At 44.9% G+C, this 20,000-nt stretch overlaps 1 protein-coding gene across 1 annotated transcript in view; it reads right to left on the minus strand.

Annotated features, from left to right (window-relative positions):
* shisa8b (shisa family member 8b) overlaps positions 1 to 10,723 on the minus strand; it is a gene marked incomplete at both ends in the record, with an annotated part of 18,231 nt that extends 7,508 nt beyond the window's left edge. Inside the window, 2 exons of the mRNA XM_080542317.1 lie at positions 2,647 to 2,765; positions 10,113 to 10,723. Of these exons, the coding sequence (XP_080398443.1) occupies positions 2,647 to 2,765; positions 10,113 to 10,723 (730 nt within the window). The remainder of the gene's footprint in view (positions 1 to 2,646; positions 2,766 to 10,112) is intronic.
* Positions 10,724 to 20,000: the final 9,277 nt, after the last annotated feature.

The following is a 20,000-nucleotide window of genomic DNA, read 5'->3' on the forward strand; positions in this document are numbered from 1 at the left end:
CAAGAATAACAAGCTGTTAGTGACTTTCTAGAGTCTAAGGGAAGAAGTGGTGGGGTGATGTGAGGATACAAAGAAAGATCGAATGAAGCAAATGTTAGTGACTATCAGTGTCTGGCAGACAGATAGAAATAGGACAGAGATGGAGACAGAGAAAAGAAGATGTGGGGGGATCAGAGGAGGTGAGAGGGGGGTATTCGGAGGAATGATTATGTTTGTCAGCTGCAATGCTGCTCCCTTGATAGTTTTTAATAAGTGGGTTATTGCTCTTGTCCCTCTCTTATATTAGAGAAAGGGGTTTTCCTTCCCAAAATGTTATGTTTGGTGATTTCCTAAGCTGTGTTGGTTTTCATGCTAACAGTAAGGCATATCCAGTCGCCCTTCACACCGTCAACACAAAGTGTTTTAGTTAACCCCAAATCAGTGAATATTACTTTTTCCAAAGCATCGCTGTCACTCCCCTCAGTAGTGGAAACGCCAATACTGGTCGGTACCATAATGCATGTGCCACTCCGCTAAATAAAACAAACTCAGGAATGACCCTCAACTGTCAACTCAGGGAATAGAGGTTATGATACAACATTAGGTTTGTCCCAATCCTCTAACAACCCTTCCTTTCCTTGTCTCTTATCCTTCCCTATGACCCCTGACCCGATGTCTACCATATTCCTGACACAGTGCACTGCAGGGGAGGCTGGTGGAGGTAGAAATCGGAGGATGGGCTCATTGTAATGCATGGAACGGGACAGGGAATGGTATCAAACACGTGTTTGATACCATTCTTTACATTACAATGAGCCCTGATTTCTACCTCCACCAGCCTCCCCTGCAGTGCACTCATTATGACAAGAGCCCAATGCTCTATTTAGGAAGTTAGGTGTCATAAAGTCATAAGTCAAACTGGAGGTGAGATGACTAATTCCATGCTCTCACCCATCAAGATAAGACATACAGTATATAGTATTAGAGAAGGTGATGAGGGGAGGGAGAGGAGGGAATGAAGCTACTTAGCTACTGTACTTATAACTTTAAGACTTGTTTCTCTGGTACTGTACCGCAGGCTTACTGCTGTGTTGACATACAGCAAGACGTGCAAATGCATGCCTGTACACCGGCAGGATGGGGGAGGTCCATCTTTCACAACAACCCAGGCTACGTCAGTGGCTCAGAATGTCATGCAATTCAAATGACACACCCTTATAGCTTGCCCCTGTAAAGCTGTTGTCTATCCATATCTAAGAAACAGTGGGGGAGTTGAGCAGCGGCGTACTTAAGCCCAGGAGCACGGCGGTGTCAAACTTAAGTCCTTTCTAAAAAAGCAACAGAGGACTAGAAAGTGGGATTGGTGAGCCTGGTGGAGTCTACGGTTATCACACTAAGTCCTACATCACTGACGGTGACGGCCCAAAATCCTCACAGTGTGTGTGTGTGTGTGTGTGTGTGTGTGTGAGAGAGAGAGTGTGTATGTGCATGCAGTGGGTTGGAAGAGGCTTTGTATTTTCACCAGGTGTGCAGCAGGTCAGGGAAAACAAGGGACTGTGTCTGTGTGTATGTGTGTGTGTGTGTGTGTGTGTGTGTGTGTGTGTGTGTGCGCGCACATGCATGTGTGTGTGTGTTAGTTCCTCTTTGGCCTTCTTCTTCTTGATTCCACACAAACAGCTGGAGGGGTGAGGGAAGAGGTAGGGGGCCTGATCAAACATACCCCTCCGCCCCTCTCTCTTTCACACACACACACACACACACACACACACACACACACTTGCACACACACACACACACACACACACACTCGCACACACACACACTCGCACACACCACACATGCATACACACACACACACACACACACACACACACACATACACGCACAAACACACAACCCTCCGCCCATCTTTCTCACACACACACACACAGCATATGTGTGCCATGAACAGAGCACAGAGCTGTGCCATCCGGATGTATAGAATTGGCACACGCCCCTTGTGCCTGTGTGAATTAGCATGGTGATTACGTCTAGTTTTGTTATGGATGTGTACCACGCACGTGTCCTATCTGATGATAACCATCCTATCCTAGCCCTGATTCTCTGTTCCCTGCCCCCTGCTTCTATACTGTACGTGGAGCGACTGGTGGAGGCAGAAATCTGAGGACGAGCTCATTATAATGCATGGAAACAATCACGCAACTCGTTTCTACCCCCACCAGCCTCCCCTGAAATACACACTCCTGGAGAGATGTGAAGGTTATTTGTATACACAATGCATACAGTATACCGTGTCTTGCGTCACACACAGAGTGCGTAAGGTACAACATAGTACAGTAGAGAATGATTCCATTCCGTACTGCAGTACGAGGCAGCACTGTTCCGTGTTTCCTAGTGCTTCAAAGAGGAACGTTCTGGGTGGGAACAGGGTGTTAGTACAGTATGAAAGAAGGGAGAACACTAGGCATCACTCAGCACAAGCATGTTATAGTTTGTGTTGGCCTGGCTGGTTTAGCCTACATGCAAGAGACAGGCTGTTAGAAAGGGATCCTGACAAACCACAGATAGCGTGTGTGTGTGTGTGTGTGTGTGTGTGTGTGTGTGTGTGTGTGTGCGTGCTTGTGTGAGTGCACGTGTTTGTTTGTGCGTGCATTTCGCTGTTCTTACCGCTTCTACTGCGCAACATCCTGGCTGAGATGCCGTTGGCTCCCATGGGGGGGCTGATGACTGTGCTGTCCACTGAACTCACCTCTACCCCGGGCTGCTTCAGAAGCTCTGTCAGGGTCCTGCGGAGGGGAAAGACAGACACGTCAACACCATACCAGGGGAGAAGTTGAAGAGGAACAGATCAAATGGGGAATTGACCCTGCAGTGAGGTTGCACATAGGGCAATGTAAAAAAAAAACGCAAACGACCTGGACACACAGCTGTCCGCTGCTGCCCAAAGCAGTGAGTCACACATTTTTCAGTATATATGGTCTCAGGAGGAATCGAACCCCCAACCTAAGCGTTGTTATCACCATGCTCTCCTAACTGAGCCACAGGGGAGGACATCACAGCAGGGAGTTATGGGAGAATGTGATGGGTGCCAAAGAGCTGGGGAAGGATGGAGTGTACTGTATGAGAACATAATCTGCAGAGGGAAAGAGAGTAAGAGAGAGAGAGAGAGAGAGGGATGGAGGGAAAAGGGAGAGATTGAGAGAGACAATGACACACACACGCACGTACACACACGCACACACAAATGCATGCATAAATGCACACACACGTGCACATGCACACACACACACACACACACACACACACACACACACACACACACACACACGCACACACTAAAACGCACCCTAAAACACTGTCGGTTCTGTATTACAAATACACATTGAAATGACAAACATCTTCCCAAGCTCTTACTGGGTGTTTGAGACCAGGGCTCTCAAGGGTGGGCTTTCCTGAACTGCTGTCCCCTCCTTTCAGCTCCACTGTGTGTGTGTGTGTGTGTGTGTGTGTGTGTGTGTGTGTGAGAGAGAGAGTGTGTATTTGGAGGTTTGGCAGAGGGGACGGGGTATGTAATGGGTGTTGTGTGTGTATATTGTGTGATGTGAGTAGTTAAACTGCTCTGGGTGGCTGAGCAGCGCAGCGGGGTGATGAGCAGAGGGAGAAGATGAGGAGCCAGCTGGTGTCTGATTCACAAACCATTGACTTCAGCCTCATTAGACCCCCCCTCTGAGAGTCCCCCTCCCCCCAACCCCAACACCCTGCACCCCTAAGAGGCACTCTTCCAAGGGCTCTAACCCCTCCACCGCAAACCTCCCTCCCACCCTGTCAACTAGCTCTGGAGCCAGCCGTAGCCTTCCTCCTATGCCACTACACCCTCCTCCACATCCGCCACACCTTCCACGGCTAACCCTAACCCTAACCCATGGCCCCTTCCAGGCCAACCCTAACCCTAACCCTAACCCACACCTTCCAGGCCAACCCTAACCCACGCCTTCCATGGCTAACCCTAACCCTAATCCTAACCCACGACAACTTCCATGGCTAACCCTAACCCAAACCCACAGCTTCCATGGCTAACCCTAACCCAAACCCACGCTTTCCATGGCTAACCCTAACCCAAACCCACAGCTTCCATGGCTAACCCTAACCCAAACCCACAGCTTCCATGGCTAACCCTAACCCATGACAACTTCCATGGCTAACCCTAACCCACACCGTCCATGGCTAAGTGATGATGCATGAGTTGCCCTGTGCCTGTGCTCTCTGACATAATGTCAAGGCAGAGACGGTGTTGAACTCAGTCAACACTGACAGAGGCTTATCCTCTCTCACTAGAGACCTCCCTAGCCGTTCACTTCATCATGCAGGATGTCACTTGCATCAAAAAGTGGGGGATAAATCACACTCACAACTCACCCCTCTGCAGCACTAGAAAGACTTTGGTGAAACTTTGTATAAAGTTAAGGTGGTAATGAGTTTACAAACACACACACACACACACACACACACACACACACACACACACACACACACACACACACACACACACACACCCCACTACCCTCTTCTTCAGGTGACAAACAACCTAAACTAATTTCCCTCCCTCACACACATTGATCACTTTGAATAAATACATTTAGTCTCTTTGAGTTTGCTGAATTGACAGTGTTTCTTCCTGACAGTTCTTTCTCCCTTGATCAATAATTTGTTCAACTCAGTACATAGCCCCGCTGCCGAATAGTGCTCCTCCACTCTGCACATGCGGGACTGGGACCCCACTGAGAGAGCCTGCCATGCATAGAGCTGCCAGAAAGTGACTTCTAGGCCATGAGTTATGTTGGAGGAGTGTTGAGCTGTCATGCTGAGTGGGGAACAGTGTTCTTGCATGGTGTCATATGATTGCCTGGTTGTTTTCAGAGTTAACAAGTGGCTCGTCTTGAGGGATTCCTCTCTCATCCTCCCACTCACAATGTGTGTATTCGTGTGTATAGTGTAGTGTGTTAGATCGCAATTGAAAGTCATTGAATTGCCCTAATTCTCAGAGATTAAGTAACATGTTTTATCCCGTCGTATTTGTGTCCGGATAACCTTTTTTTGACACTGTGAATCTTTATGTTAATGCAGCTGTGCGTATGACTCTTAGTCACACAACGTGTCTCTCTGAAAGTGACAAGCTCCTCTATTCCACCTCGGTTTCTAGGTCTGCCTTTCTCTCTCCCTTGCTTTCTTTCTCTCTCTCTCTCATTAAGCCTCTTCAGACTCTCTTTCTCTCTCTATCGCTCCTTCTTATGCCACCTTATAGTCTCTAAATCTGTCTCTTTCTCTTTCCATTTATTTTTGGAAACCTACTTTATCGTCTCTTCCTCTTCCTCTTCCTCTTCCTCTCCACCTCATCCTCTTCTGTCTGCCTCCCTGCCTGGAGCTTGGTTCTCTCCTCTTCTGCCTTGCTGCTAAACAACCTGCTGATTTGGACTTTTAATCTACAACAACACTGCTTGTACCATTAGAGAGGCTAAGGCTAGGGGTTAATTCCATCTATCTGCTGAAGATGAGAAACTGTTATTGATGTGAGTTGGCATAATTAGGGAAGTAGATTTGCTGTAGCTTCATTTGCGTTCGGTACAAATTACAAATACATTACAATGGCAATGGCCTTCAATACAGGATACAAAACCCTCCTTCAATACAGGATACAAACATCAGACCAGAGATGTGGGAGACATGTCCCACCCTAAGGGACACACACAATGTTTTAACAATCGATTGATCTACCATAATGATCTTTCAAAAAATTTGCAAAGGATGAGAAAGAAATCACGGCCAAATCCTCCTTCCCATGTGATCTCAGCTATGGCCTGATCAAATCCGAAGTGTCAGATGTTGATGAGCAACGCTAATTCTCTCTGTCCTACAGAACAGCTAAAGGTCACAACACTGGCGTCAGTGAGAACACGTATCCTACATGTACCGCGTCTGTAGGCTTTCTTATATAACTCCTGTGTCTGAGGTTCGTGATATCATCCCTAATCCTTCGCGGTGCACCGTATCTTATCACATTACAGAGCAAGTGAGACGCGCATCTCCTAATGCTGTGTAACAATCAATTATCCCTCCCATATCACAAACCCAGATATCTAATTAGTTACACTCAGACAGCCCTAGTCTTCATCACAGGACCACAGCCTCCAGCCCAGCTCAATATCGATGCAATATCCCTGTTCTCCAATATCACTCCTCTGATTGTCCTAATGCACACTCTCTCATAGCCTATAGCCTAACTGTAGAACTGTGTGTACAATAAAATAAAAAAAAGATGTCCTCTTTGTACTACATGTTTGATATCTAACATACATTAGAAGATTGTTAGCTAGAGTATATTTTGTTAGCTAAAGAAGTATATTATGTTAGCTAGTGTATATCTATGTGTATCTCTGTAGATTTATCTATTAGCTAGTGTATATTTATGTATATCTATGTTAGCTAGTGTATATCTATGTTTATATCTTAGCTAGTGTATACCTATGTATATTTGTGTTGGCTAGTGTATATAGTATCTATCTCTATAGTGTATATCTATGTCTATCTATGTGTATATATTGTTAGCTATTGTATATCTATCCAATTCTAATTGGATGACAGCGCTGTGCTGTGGATTTGGAATCATCATGATCCGTGTTCCCTCCTCCCCTTAATTGGGTTCGGTTGAAATTAGTTTTGTTGGCATGACGATGAGGTTTGAGTAATGAGAGAGGCGCCCATTGACAGGCGGGGGATGACAGGGAACAGACGAGTCCTTGATGAGGTGTGATGGATGGGACTGTCACCCTTGACCTCTTGCCAAAACACTGTTGCACTTCTCTGCCTGTAACAGCCTGTAACAGCCCCCACACGCTATGGGATGTCAGATGTTTCAGCCAGTGGAGCCAATCAATCAGTCAGCCAGTCTAGTCTTCCTCCCATTCTCGATTGCTCTCTCTCTCTCTTTCTCTCTCTCTCTCTCTCTCCTGTTCTCCATCTCTCATTCTCTTTCTCTTTCTCTATACCTTTCCATATCTATCTACAGTATATCACTCTTTCTATTCTTTTCAGTTACTTTATTTTTCTCTCTCCCTCTTTCCTCCTCCTCTTCCTCTTTCTCTCCCTCTCTATTTCTTTCCATCCCATTATCAAAAGTACAGTTTAAACTCACCCTGTCAATTTGGATTAGGGCTACAGAGTGACATGACAAACAATTCCCGCTAGTCTGCTCACACATCCCCGAGGCAGGCACCCAACAGAATTGGGAACAGTCATACACTCATTCAGATCATCACAAGAGCAGCGATAGACCCATTCAGATCCACACAGGAACATTAATGTTCGATTCCCAATCAAAACTCCATTTAGATTTAAATTTCCACGTCATGCTTCACTCTGTTTGTGAAGGATGAGGCACATTTCCCCCCCACTTGTTGGTGACTAGCGTGCGTGTGTGTGTGTGTGTGTGTGTGTGTGTGTGTGTGTGCATGTTTGTATGTGTGTGTTTGTCGAAATGTGCTATAGAGCTCACCTGTCTACATCCACTTCCTTTAGGTGCAAATATGTTTTTTACATGCAGGGCTAAGATGACTCACATCTTTTGATGATTTTTCATAATCGTTTATGAATACACAATATACTGAAAGTCACATTGACATCCAGCAGCAATGACTTACTGTAAGAGGCTGGCTCATTAAAGAAGAAGACAGGGACATGTCTCATGTGAATGTGAAAGCAATCACATTTGTTGATCATTTTTGATACAAATGCATGTCTGCAACATGTCTGCAACATCTTCATTATTTATCTGACTTATTGTAGGGCATAGCCGTAATAGTAAGGTCAAGCCCTTTATGTTACATGATAACTAAAAAGTCCCCAGGTATTCACACACACACACATACACACAGACACACACACACACACACACACACACACACACACACACACACACACACACACACACACACACGCACACGCACACCACTGGTCATCTCTGCCACTTGTTAATATGGATACTGTATGCCATTGCTTCTAGCTTGGGGCTAGTGTTCTCTGAGTGTTGTGACCTGAACCATGCACTCACAACCTAAATGTCACCATCGTCATTCTTCTTGTTAATTGAACTATAAATCACTACGTGAACATGATGCCTTTTAGGATGAAGGTCACTGTTGTTTGTTTGTTTTCCATGCAAATCCCCTTCCAGTTCATGCTTTCCTTCAGATCTGACATGGACCACCTGAGGGTGAGTAGAGTGGCGCATTCCATCCTTTTGTGACCAAAGAATTCGTACAGTGTGCAAAAGGACCAAACCAACCGCTGTGAGTTTTTAGGGGTAGATCGAGAGGAGTGTAACACCTTCTCCTGGTAGAACTGCACAAGCAGATCTGAGAGCTGTGATACCCCATGCTGTTGAACACAGCCTGTCAAACAGCAGCAGGGTGCATGCTGTCGAAAGAAAGACAGGAAAAGAAGAAAGATAGAGAGATGGAGAGAAAGAGAATTGGGGAGAGGCGGTTTGACAGGAAAAAAAAAGACACAGAAACAAAGTGGAGTGTACGATTTACTTTTGGCTTCCACTTCAATACTGGTTAGAAATATGAGGTTTGTAGGGAGCTGGTCTCTTAGACAGGCACAGGACCAGAACTGTAGCCAGGGTTCATTCTGTAGCATCACAGGAGCTCAGAGAGCACAGCACAAACGATAATCTTAGCGAAGTTTGATTAATGTCTACAAGGAGCAGTAATCTTGCATGGACCGTTAATCTCGTAAGAAGTGTTAATCTGGCGAGAAGTGTTTATCTTGCGGGAAGTGTTCTATTTCCGAGAGGTGTTAACCTCACAGAAATATTAGTCCTTGGAAATTTTCATAGCTGGAGACGGACTCTCACCGTGAGATCTGTTGTTGGCTCCCAGCGGAATATGAGTCGATTTCAGAGAGAAATAGAGACGTTCTACTTCTCATTGAGGTCTTTTTCCATCATCACACTGTTTAGTTATTTCGACAGAGATTTTAAGGGTCATTAGTAGATTTCCATATTTTCATATTCAAGTTTATTGGCCATTGGATGGAATTGTGTGAATCTCAGCTTTCTTGAACTGAGGCTGTACATTGTAAATGTCTGACCAACTGATAATAACTGAGAGAGAGAGAGAGAGAGAGAGAGAGAGAGAGAGAGAGATTCAGTGAAATCTACCCTTCTCTCCTGCCTCTGTTCATTATCACAAGGGCCCTGGAAGAAAGGTGGAGCGGAGGAGGAGGAGGAGGAGGAAGAGGAAAGGTATACAAAGACAGAAGAGGGTGAGGGAAGAGAGGAAGATTTAGAGATAAAGGGAGGGACAGTTGAACCCATGCAGCAGCACTGTTAGTAGTAATGATGTCCTGAGGGCGCTGCTTCAACCCTGAGTCAGATATTTAACCTGACTTTGGTAGGATTTCTGTTGAAAGAGATACCGTTTGAATGTAAAGTAATGCCTTTATATTCTCATGGGGGAATATTCTATACATACATTTATATTTCTTAAGTAAATATGCAATATGTGTATTGTAGGCTGGATAGAACAATGTCATCCTCACTGTTTTGTTTTGATAAGTAAAGATGCTGCTTTGCTTGTACTGTAGGAAGAAAGAAATCCAAGCTGAGAAATAATTTTGGTTGACATCTATAGTAATAAGATCTCTCTCTCTCTCTCCTTTCTAGGGCACATAATATTCCCTGCTGTAGATGTGTGGGTAAACACAATATTACCCTGCAGTTACCTTCAGTATTGAACGTGCCAGAATGAAAACTCATGCAATTATACCTCTGGCTAAAGTGATCAAGTTCCTCACTTACTCGGATTGTGAAATTGAGATAAAATACACAAATTAGATCATGTGTTGTCAGTAAACATTTAAAGACAAGATTTTGTTAATTGATAGATAATAGGTATCACCCCACCCCTCCCCACCATAAACTCCATCAGCCTCTCTCATACCAAGCCCAAACCCCCCTCCCCACCACCCATACCCCATATCAGCCTCTCTCATACCAAGCCCAACCCCCCCTCCCCACCACCCATACCCCATATCAGCCTCTCTCATACCAAGCCCAACCCCGCCTCCCTCCTCACCTGGAGTTGCTGAGGTCGTTCTGCCCAGCCCCTGCTCCCCGGCTCTTCTCCAGAGCCAGCTTGGTGAAGATTCCCACCAGCACCATGACGGCCACCACGCCACAAATGATATAGACGATCATGTGGGTTCGGTCCCTCTCGTGGTCGGCGTGGCCCTCGGTGATGGCGGCCACGGGCTTGCCCGTGTTGGCCCAGATGGGCGTGTCGTAGTTGGAGCAGATGGTCTGGTCCAGCCGCTGGGCTTTGAACTGGCAGCAGAAGCGGTAGAAGCAGGTGCCGCAGCAGTACAAGAACACGCCGGCGTTGCAGTTGAAGGGCGGGTCCCACTGGCCCATCACGTCGTAGTAACCCGCACAACGGGTCCCTTTGATCGGGATGTCGTCCTCGTCATCGTTCACGTCGCCACTGGGCGAGGAGAGACTGACCTCCGGGGCGAGCTGGGTGGTCCGTACGGGTGGAGCCGTCTGGTTATTTGTCTGGGTCGTGGTCTTGAGGTCCATGGTTGTGGTGGTGGTGGCCATGGCCGGGTTCTGGGCGAGGCAGGCTCGGGTCAGGAGGAAGGTGAGGAGGAGGAGGCAGGACAGGGGGCTGATGGCCATGCTACACCCCATTCCCAAGCCTAACCTGGGGCTTTAGACTGGGGCCTGAAGGGGGGACGGGCAAGGTAGTGAGGCTTGGATTGAAAGACAGACCAATAGGGCTGGAGAAAAACAACATGTATTGAAAAACAAAACATCTAAAGTGTGTATTGTTCTTGAGGTTGTTATTGGGGGTAGCCATGGAACTGATTTTTTAATTGAGATGTTTACCAAAATTGACCGACCTAGTTCAATCAATCAAATATGCTTTACTGATCACCAATAACGGTAGATGGCAAACAATTTATGAATACATTTATATTAATATATATTACAGAACCATGCAATACATCCATAGAAGAAGTGCCAGAGATTGGAGCTCTGGAAGGAACCATCTGAGGAGCCCCGGCTTACCTTTGTCCTTAGAAACTGTCTTTAGAAAATGTTCTAGAGTATATTCCCTTCAGAAATATCCACAAACTTTCCTCAGCATTCTCTCCTCATAGTTGACAAGGAAGGAAGTTGTTGTCCTTATGTATTGTCCATCTTCCGAGGTCAGCTGAAGCCACCATCAAAACCTACAATAGCTTCTGTCCTTTCTAAAGCGCTGTTTCTCTGTGGTTCCTTCTCTGCCCAGTGTTGGCAGACGGTGGTTCAGACCAGTCCAGTAGTGGTATAATCCCACAGAGCCCAGTGCTGACGATCCTGCATGTGTGTATGTGTGTGTGTGTGAGTGTGTGTTTGGTTGAGAGAGTGAGACAGATAGAGTGAGTGAGTGAGTGAGTGAGTGAGTGAGTGAGAGAGTGTGTGTGTATGTGTGTGTGTGTGTGTGTGTGCTGTTGAATGCGTCTCGCTCTGAGCTCTGTGAAACGCAACAGTTCTGGAGCCAAACCAAATCCCCTCCCCTCTTCTCCTCTCCTCTCTCCATCACACTCAGCACCACACAAAGAGAGGAGAGAGAGAGGGGGGGGGGGATGCTGCTCACATCATCCCCAGAGAAAGAGGGGGAAAGGAGGGAGTAGCGTTGGAGAGAGATACAGTGGGTGAGAGAGGAGTGGAAGTGAAAAAGAATGCTTTACCTATGATTTATTTATGTCCTCATGAGTGAAACAGAGGACAGCTAACATCTGTTTTAGCCACTCCTGTTGTTCTCGGCTGCTCTGGTTATCTCTCTCTCTGTTTGACTTTCGCACTGCTCTCTCTCTCTGTTTCCTCTTCTCTCCCACTCCCTCTCCTCACCTCGTCTCACACACTGTAAGTGGAGATAAACAAAGTTGTGTGAGTGTGTGTGTGTGTGTGAATGAATGTGTGTGTGTGTGTGTGTGTGTGTATGCGTGTGTGTATGTGTGTGCGCGCGTGTGTGTGTCTGTGACTGGCAGATTGAGTGTCTCAAGGTCCAACTCCAGGATTCTCCTTGTATTTCTGTTTAATTTTTTGTTTAAATTCCAACCTGTACAAAGCACACAGCGATAGCCTCAGCCAAAACAGACCAGCGGTAATCCAAAAACAAATGCCTGCACGCCAGCAGATGCACTGGTGTTACCTTCTCCTTGCATATCTACCGTACACACACACACACAAACACACACACACACACACACACACACATTCCAATTGCAATTTTACTGGAGCAGCTTTCCCAGTGTACATGTTGGAACGTAAGAATTTAAGATTGACAAGGGCTTTGCTGCCTCGTAATTTTGCAATTTTTTGCACTTCTTTTTCTTTACTTTGACTTTTCCCTCTCTTTTACTTTACAACAATTTTACTTGTTGTGTGCCTGTGCATGTGTGTGAAACTGTTATTGTATGAAAATGTTTTCTTTATTAGTCAGAGAGAGAGAGAGAGAGTGGGTGGAAGAGAGAGAGAGAGAGAGAGAGAGAGAGAGAGAGAGAGAGAGAGAGAGAGAGAGAGAGAGAGAGAGAGAGAGAGAGAGAGGGGAAGATAGGGCAAATGTTGGGCAACGGGGGCATAGGTACAAAGGCATAGTGAGGGAGGGGGGGAGGAGAACAAGACTAGAGCAGTGAACATGACAAAGAGAGAGATATAAAACCTGAGAGAGAGAGAGAGAGAGAAAGAGAGAGAGAGAAAGAGTGGAGTGACAGAGCAGAAGCGAGGGATTATGAGTGAGAGAGTATGGAGTAGAGCAGTTGCGGGAGAGACAGATAGGTGACAGGTAGAGGAGGGAGGGAGAGACAGACAGAAAGGTAGGAAAAGGAGGTGGAGAGATAGACGACAGGACAGGGATGGAGGGAACAAGAGAGAAGTGACAGGCAGAGGATGGAAGACTCAGAAATCAGGATTAGAGAAGGACAGGGAAACAGACTCAGTGAGGAGTGGAGAGTCAAGGTGTGTGAGAGAGGGCGGTGTGTGTGTGTGTGTGTGTGTGTGTGTGTGTGTGTGCGTGCGTGCGTGCGTGTGTGTGTGTGTGTGCGTGCGCGCACGTGTGTGTGTGACATAGAAAAGGGAAATGCCTGCCTGTACCTGTGTACTATACTTTGCTGTGTATGTGTGTGTGTGTATGTGTGTGCGTGTCTGTGTGCGTGTAAGCGTGTATGTGTGTGTGTGCAAAAGAAGGAGAGGGGGCTCTTGTAGTTGTTGTGAATTCTGAATAATCCCCCAGAATTAATGTTCTGCTTGAACTAGATTCTGTAACAGAAGTGCCTATGGGTCTCCTCGCACAAGAGGAATGTGCCCCCTCATCAGAATACATGGCAAGACTGTGAAGTGATGCTCCTGAATATTTTATCCTGTTTCTTATTCATTGACATTAAGCTGCCTTTGAATATTCATTTTGTGTGTTTTCCTATGCGTTAAAACTTTAAAAAAATAAAAAAAATAAAGTTACATTAATTTTGCTTTGTGTCCCTCTGTGTCTCTCTTACTCTCTTTATCATTCTCTTTATCATTCTCCCTCTGTTCCTTGGAATTAGGATGAGATCCTATATATAGATGGTGGAAGCCATACAGTAATAACAAAAAAAATAGTTTTTAATTCCATTCCTTCCTATTGACCTGTTTTATCATCTTGAATGTTATTGCTGTCAATCCTTGGACTTATCTGTTCATATCCTACCCCATAACACCTAACCCTCTCTTTATGATTAAAGGGCTGAGAATCTTCCTATGGGAGTTATTCCAGTGTGAAAACGGCACTACTTATCTGGCGTAACATCTGACAAGTAGATTGTTGTAAAGAGTTAAGACATAGATTTCACCATAGCTTCAAACTTGACATTTTTCTGATCTGCTCCAAACTACTCTCACGGCACTAGACTGTGAAATTATCCTAGGCTCCCAATCCTAACTTTGCTGGGCTTATCGGCTGCCTCTCCCTGGCTGCGTTGGAGCTATACTGTAAGATCAGGAGCAGGATAGAGGGTTTGTGATCAGAGGATCCCTCTTAATGAGGAGACTGAGGCAGTGCTTTGATGCTGCGAGGATTTGGGAGGTTGTCAGATGAATGACCCCTTGACCTCTCTGATAGGGAGGTAAATCCCATTTCCTTGTGGATGGGTCCTGCTTGGCTGATCTGGTCTCATGTTCTATGGAGGTTCACATGGAGGACAGAGAACAGTAAACACTACAGTAATAACGTTATAATGTATAGAATCGTTATTTTTTCAAATGCTTTCTTTTATATAAAGTATATGAGGGGAAGTCACCTTGTCAACTACTATGAGCACACAGAGATGTCCCTGGCAGGGGGCAGAACGGTCACATCAGTATTCTGATTCCAGACCATGGATGTTTCTGATGTGTGTGTGGGTAAATGGTCCCCAACAGTACCCCAACATTGCACTGGCAGTTCTTCAATCATTACAAGTGAGTACAATCATGTTCCGAGTGCCATAGGGGGGATGTGAGTGTTTTTCTCCTGTATTGAAATCATATACAGTAAAGAAGAGCTATGGTTCAGTGTTGCACTGTCCTCAGAGTGCAAAGGTCAGAGGTTATTCTGTGTGCGAGTCAGTGAGATTCAGGTGGTGGAGATGATGATGATGGAGAGATGACTTGTTTGAAGGCTGCAGGTCAGAGGGTTAGGAGGTTTATCTGCTCAGGGAGGGATGGACCGGCTCCCGTGTGAACCTGGAGATTAAACAAGATCTCATTGATCACATCTGAGAGGGTATGATGTCACGCTCGTGGCGAGGTCTCTCTGTGCGGTTTGTCAGAAATAAGAGAGAGAAGAGAGAGAGAGAAGAGAGGGAACGACATTTTGAACATCTTCAAAATATAATTCGATACTATTGTCTTGTCAAGGACCTGGGGACTTATGCTATCAATGGGACTAGTCATTTGTTAGGAAAGACATAGGACAAGCTAAATAGACAAGCTACATAGATAGACAATATGAATGTTTCTAAAGTTACAGTTATTGACATCTAGTGTGTATATAAAAATCATATTCACTTTCATAGCGTAATGTTGTATAAGCAGCAGGGCTGCAACAGCATCTCAGATATTGATATTAGTATTCCAACCCTCTCTGTCTGATACCCCACATACAGCACTGGAAATCCAAGGAAGGAATACAAATTGCATGTGTCTATGCTGAGTTGTATCTGTACCAGGAGTGGTTCTAGCAATGGAGGCTGGTGGAGGTAGAAATCGGAGGAGGGGCTCGTTATAATGCATGGAATGAAATAAGTATAATAGTGTCATAACACCATTTTTCGTTCCATTTCATGCATTACAATGAGCCCGTCTTCCGATTTCTACCACCACCTTCCTCCCCTGGGCTGAGGCGGGTGAATCGTTGGGCTAGTCACAGTCCGTCACCTCCTTTTACCTCAGAGAACAAGAAGTAATTACATTACATTAACCCTTAATGTAGGTCACCTTGAGTACAATAACTTACTACACCACCAATGGAAACTAATACACACATATATATACACACACACACACACACACTCACTCACACACAGACATGCACGCACGTACGCAAGCACGCACATGCACGCACACAGACACACAGACACACAGACACACACACACACACACACACACACACACACACACACACACACACACACACAGACACGCACACGCACCAAAGACCGGCATTGCCAAAATGTGACATCCTAATACTGTACATGTAGTTGAGCAGGTAATGTTTAAATATGCAGAGGTGAGATGATGTGGGTCTTAGTTGATACTCTGTGAATATTTCCGTAGATGCTGATGTGATGGTTGTTTATTTATGAGCGTGTGCGGTATTTGAGATTTGTTGTCTTTCTTCTCACACTGAGAGGCAAGAAATGTCTGTTAATTTGAGGTTTCAGCAGTAACGTGTTTATCTCCTGTCAGGTAGCCTACAATACAGCACGTTTGTGTGTAAAAGGACATAAACAGATTTGTTTGTGTGTGCTCTGACAAGAGCTGTAGATAATGAGAGTTGAAATTTTTTTATCATACTGTGGGCTAAATCCTGTCGCTAGATGACAGGAAACCAAACTGACAAACATAAGTCAGGCGTTTGGAGTTTGATCTGTTCTGACTAAATCAACACAGCAGGGGATATTGCTCTGTCACCTTAAGTACCAATCTAAAGTTTGGACACACTTTCCCATTCAATTTTGACTGGTGCTGTAAAGACAACCAGCATTTTGCAGTTCAGCTGCACCTAGAGCATTCCTCCCAAACAACAACAAGTCGATGGTTTACGCTGAACCTCAATCATGATTGCTCTGTCAGATCAATCATGTGTTCAGCTGATTCCCATGGAAAATTCGAGGTTACAGTTTGTCTGCTGTTGAACCAATGGTAACTATGCTCCTCTTCTTCTTATATTGTCAATGCCTAAATGTGCGTGACTGCACCTCTCCCGCCCCTAGGCCGGAATACAAACGGCAGATTGGATCGACAAAAGCGGCCTGCATTATGTTTAAATATCGGAACCGAAAGCTTTAGTTTCTCCATTAGAGAAATCGAAAGCAGCGATTTCTAGCATTAGAAGCATATTGAAAGTCAAATTCATGGTCATTTTATTTACATTTACATTCAAATTTTTGCCATTTAGCAGACGTCTTATTCCAAAGCGACTTACAATCGATACACATGACTAAGCAAGTAAATCATCAATTCACAGTCGTAGCAAGAAGAGTAATCTAGCTCAGGCCAGTGGCCATTGGCAGTCATTGTGATAGAAGAAGAAAGAAAGAATTATCTTTATTTATTTATTTACACTGGAGAAACAGTACAAGGGGGGAAGTAGAAATCTTAAGAGACACAGTATAGGGGGAAGCAGGTGTCTCAGGAGACGCAGTGCTGGGGGGTAGTAGATGTCTCAGGAGGAGCAGTTAAGGTGTAACCTGAAGAGATAGGTCTTCAGGCTCCGACGGAAGATGGGGAGTGACTCTGCAGTTCTGACAGCCGTGGGAAGCTCATTCCACCAGCAGGGAGCGAGTGTAGTGAAGAGACGTGACCGGGCAGTGTGACTGTCGTGTTGGCATGGAGGAGTGGAGTGAACGGGCTGAAGTTTGGGGGGTGACCATTGCCTGCAGGTAGGCAGGGGCTGTCCCTTTTGCTGCCTGGTAGGCAAGCACCAAGGTCTTAAATCTGATGCAAGCTGCTATCGGGAGCCAGTGCAGGGTGCGAAGGAGGGGGGTGACATGAGAAAATTTGGGGAGGTTAAACACCAGACGGGCAGCAGCATTCTGGATGAGCTGCAGAGGTCTGATGGCGGAGGCGGAGAGCCTAACATTGCCAGTGTGAGGATATTTCCATGTTTTCGAGATCAATAGGCACATTTTTCTTCATTTGATCTTTTTACATGTGATGTGCTGTGTTTTGACTCATTTGACATAATATTGTTAATTGTTTATTTTTGCCTGGAGTGCTCTGTTTTTCCCATGCGTAATGCGCAATATATATTTAAAACAGAAAATCACATGAGAGAATCACCTAAGAAAATCACATGAGTTATACATTATGGTGAAATCAATGCCCATTTTCAAATATCATAATAATGTGTGTTGCTGATATGATGTGTTTTTGACATTGTGTAGAGGTAAACCCTGAATACTTTAATCATTAGGAATTATGTTGTACAAGTTGTAATATCTGAACTGTTAAGATTGAGCAAACTCTCTGTCATGAACAAACTGACTTGTCAGCTTGTCGGTGTAACTGGACCTGAGCCAAATATAGAGACCACAGCTAGTGGGGACCAGCATAGAACCTGGGTCAATAGGTCAGTATATTTAGGACCAGCCAGTCAGATGACCAGGGTCAGGTAGCTGGGTTGTCAGGACAATCAGCCACTTTTGGGAGATGGGGACTTCTCGTCAACAACCCTACCTAGACTCAACGGAGCCCTGTCTTTGGGAATGATTTGCATGACAAACAGCTGGCTGCTTGATCAGCAACTTTTGCCTATATCAAGCCGCTGCAAAGTGTCATTAGGTGTGTGCCTCTCACCGTTGCTTGCCGTGTGTTGAGGGGTTGACCCAGCGCTGTAATGGAATAAATCTATCTTAATTGTCTACCTCGAGCATTAATTAATTATCATAAGGAAGCAACACATCTCGGCCTGCCGCCCTTCATCTGACATTCATCTTATCAGTTGCCTAAACCCTATTTTGCTGGTTTGGGGTAACAATTTACCTGGCCCCTAGTGGAAAGTGAGGTGACTATCGGAGAACAGTGCAATGGAGGTCAAGGTGAAACCTTTTTTTTTAGGTTATTGTTTTCTGAGTGGGTCAGTTGTCATAATTATTAGATAGTGAAGATAGACAGGAGAGTAAGGAGGAGAGGGTATGTCAGCAGGGCATGGGCCAGATTTGAACCCATGCCGACATGAGCATATGTGTGCACTGTAAGCCGCGCCGCGGTGCTAGACCACTGGATCACCCCAGGCTACAAGTTCAAGGTGAAACTTAAGCATTCTCTAAACCACAGAGTGGTGCAGCAGAGGACAGAGCAGGACAGAGCGTTTAAGCACGTTAATCACGTTTAAGCAGATGTGAGTCTAAATTCTGTAAGTGCTTCTCTGTTGGGTTTAAACAGTGGAAGGTAACATTATTTAGTTTAGATGTGTTACTCTACTTACTCTCTCTCTCTCTCTCCATTCCCTCCCTCCCTCCATCTCTCCTCTCTGCCCTTGCTTTTCTGAACAGCGCTGAAACAGCACGAATGCATTATAGTATTGATAAACTCAGTCAATCGTGCAGTTCAAACAAGAGACAACCTCTCTGTTACTGTTACAACATGGTCATCGCGTGTTAATGCGTTCATGTCAGTTTGAATTATTGACCCCCACTCTGACCTTGTATAACATTCACCACAAATGAACTTGAACTTACCAATGGGAGGTTAGGACTGAAAAAGAGCAAGGGAGAAAAGAGGAGGGAGAGAGAGACCTCTCTAAAAGCTCTTTATCAACCATTTTTTTAAAAATGTCAGCCAACAACGTTGACGTTGGAAAAGAACAGCAGTCAATTCACCTATTGACCACCAACACAACAAGACAAGAGAGAGATGAAGAAAGGGAAAGAGAGAAAGAAAGAGAGAGAGAGAGAGAGAGGGTCAGCGTCAGTTGAGTTGATAAAGTGAATGATTACTCTGCTATGACCATTGCCTGTGCCCAATTAGAGAGAGAAAGACAAAGAGGGCACCAGAGCCCAGAGGCCACTACCAAGCAGAGAGTCACTCTAAAGCAGCATGACACCGTAGTCCCCACTGAAGCCCCAGCCATGACTGTAATCCACTGTGATCCATATATTCACGTTGAAGAGATGAAATGAATGTACACACTGCAAAAAGTAAATCTAAGTAAGATTAAATATCTTAAACCAAGGCAATATATGCTTGTTTTTTGTCAGATAAGATATATTTTATATATAATTTAAGATATATTCTACTTGTTTTAAGAAAATCTTGGCATGTGTTTTGTAGCAAATTTTTCTTGTTCTGTCGGCAGATAATTGTGCTTATTTTAAGTAATATTCCCTCATTTTATTGCTTTTTTTCTTGTTTTTGAGAGCTGATTTTTGCAATGCACTTCTTTGAAACAGATCATGTGTTGATGTGTTTTTTTTTTTCATGCGAACATTACTTGGTCTTTTATGTCTTTTTGTTCATGCCTATTCATTACATGGTGAGAGGGTTGTGTTTGTTTGGGGGAAACAATTACAGCTTTAATGGCAGAGCTGCATTTGAGGATCAGAAGAGGAGGATGAAACACTGACTCATGAACAGATCATCATATGAGATCAGAAGAAAATGAGGACACCTCCTCTATAAGATAAACCTTGGGTGTAACTCATTGCAGTGTGTTTCAGTTCTTTTGGATGTTTTATTCCCC

The sequence above is a fragment of the Nansenia antarctica genome (genome assembly GCF_963989245.1).
Source record: "Nansenia antarctica genome assembly, chromosome: 11".
NCBI classification, from domain to species: Eukaryota; Metazoa; Chordata; class Actinopteri; order Argentiniformes; family Microstomatidae; genus Nansenia; species Nansenia antarctica.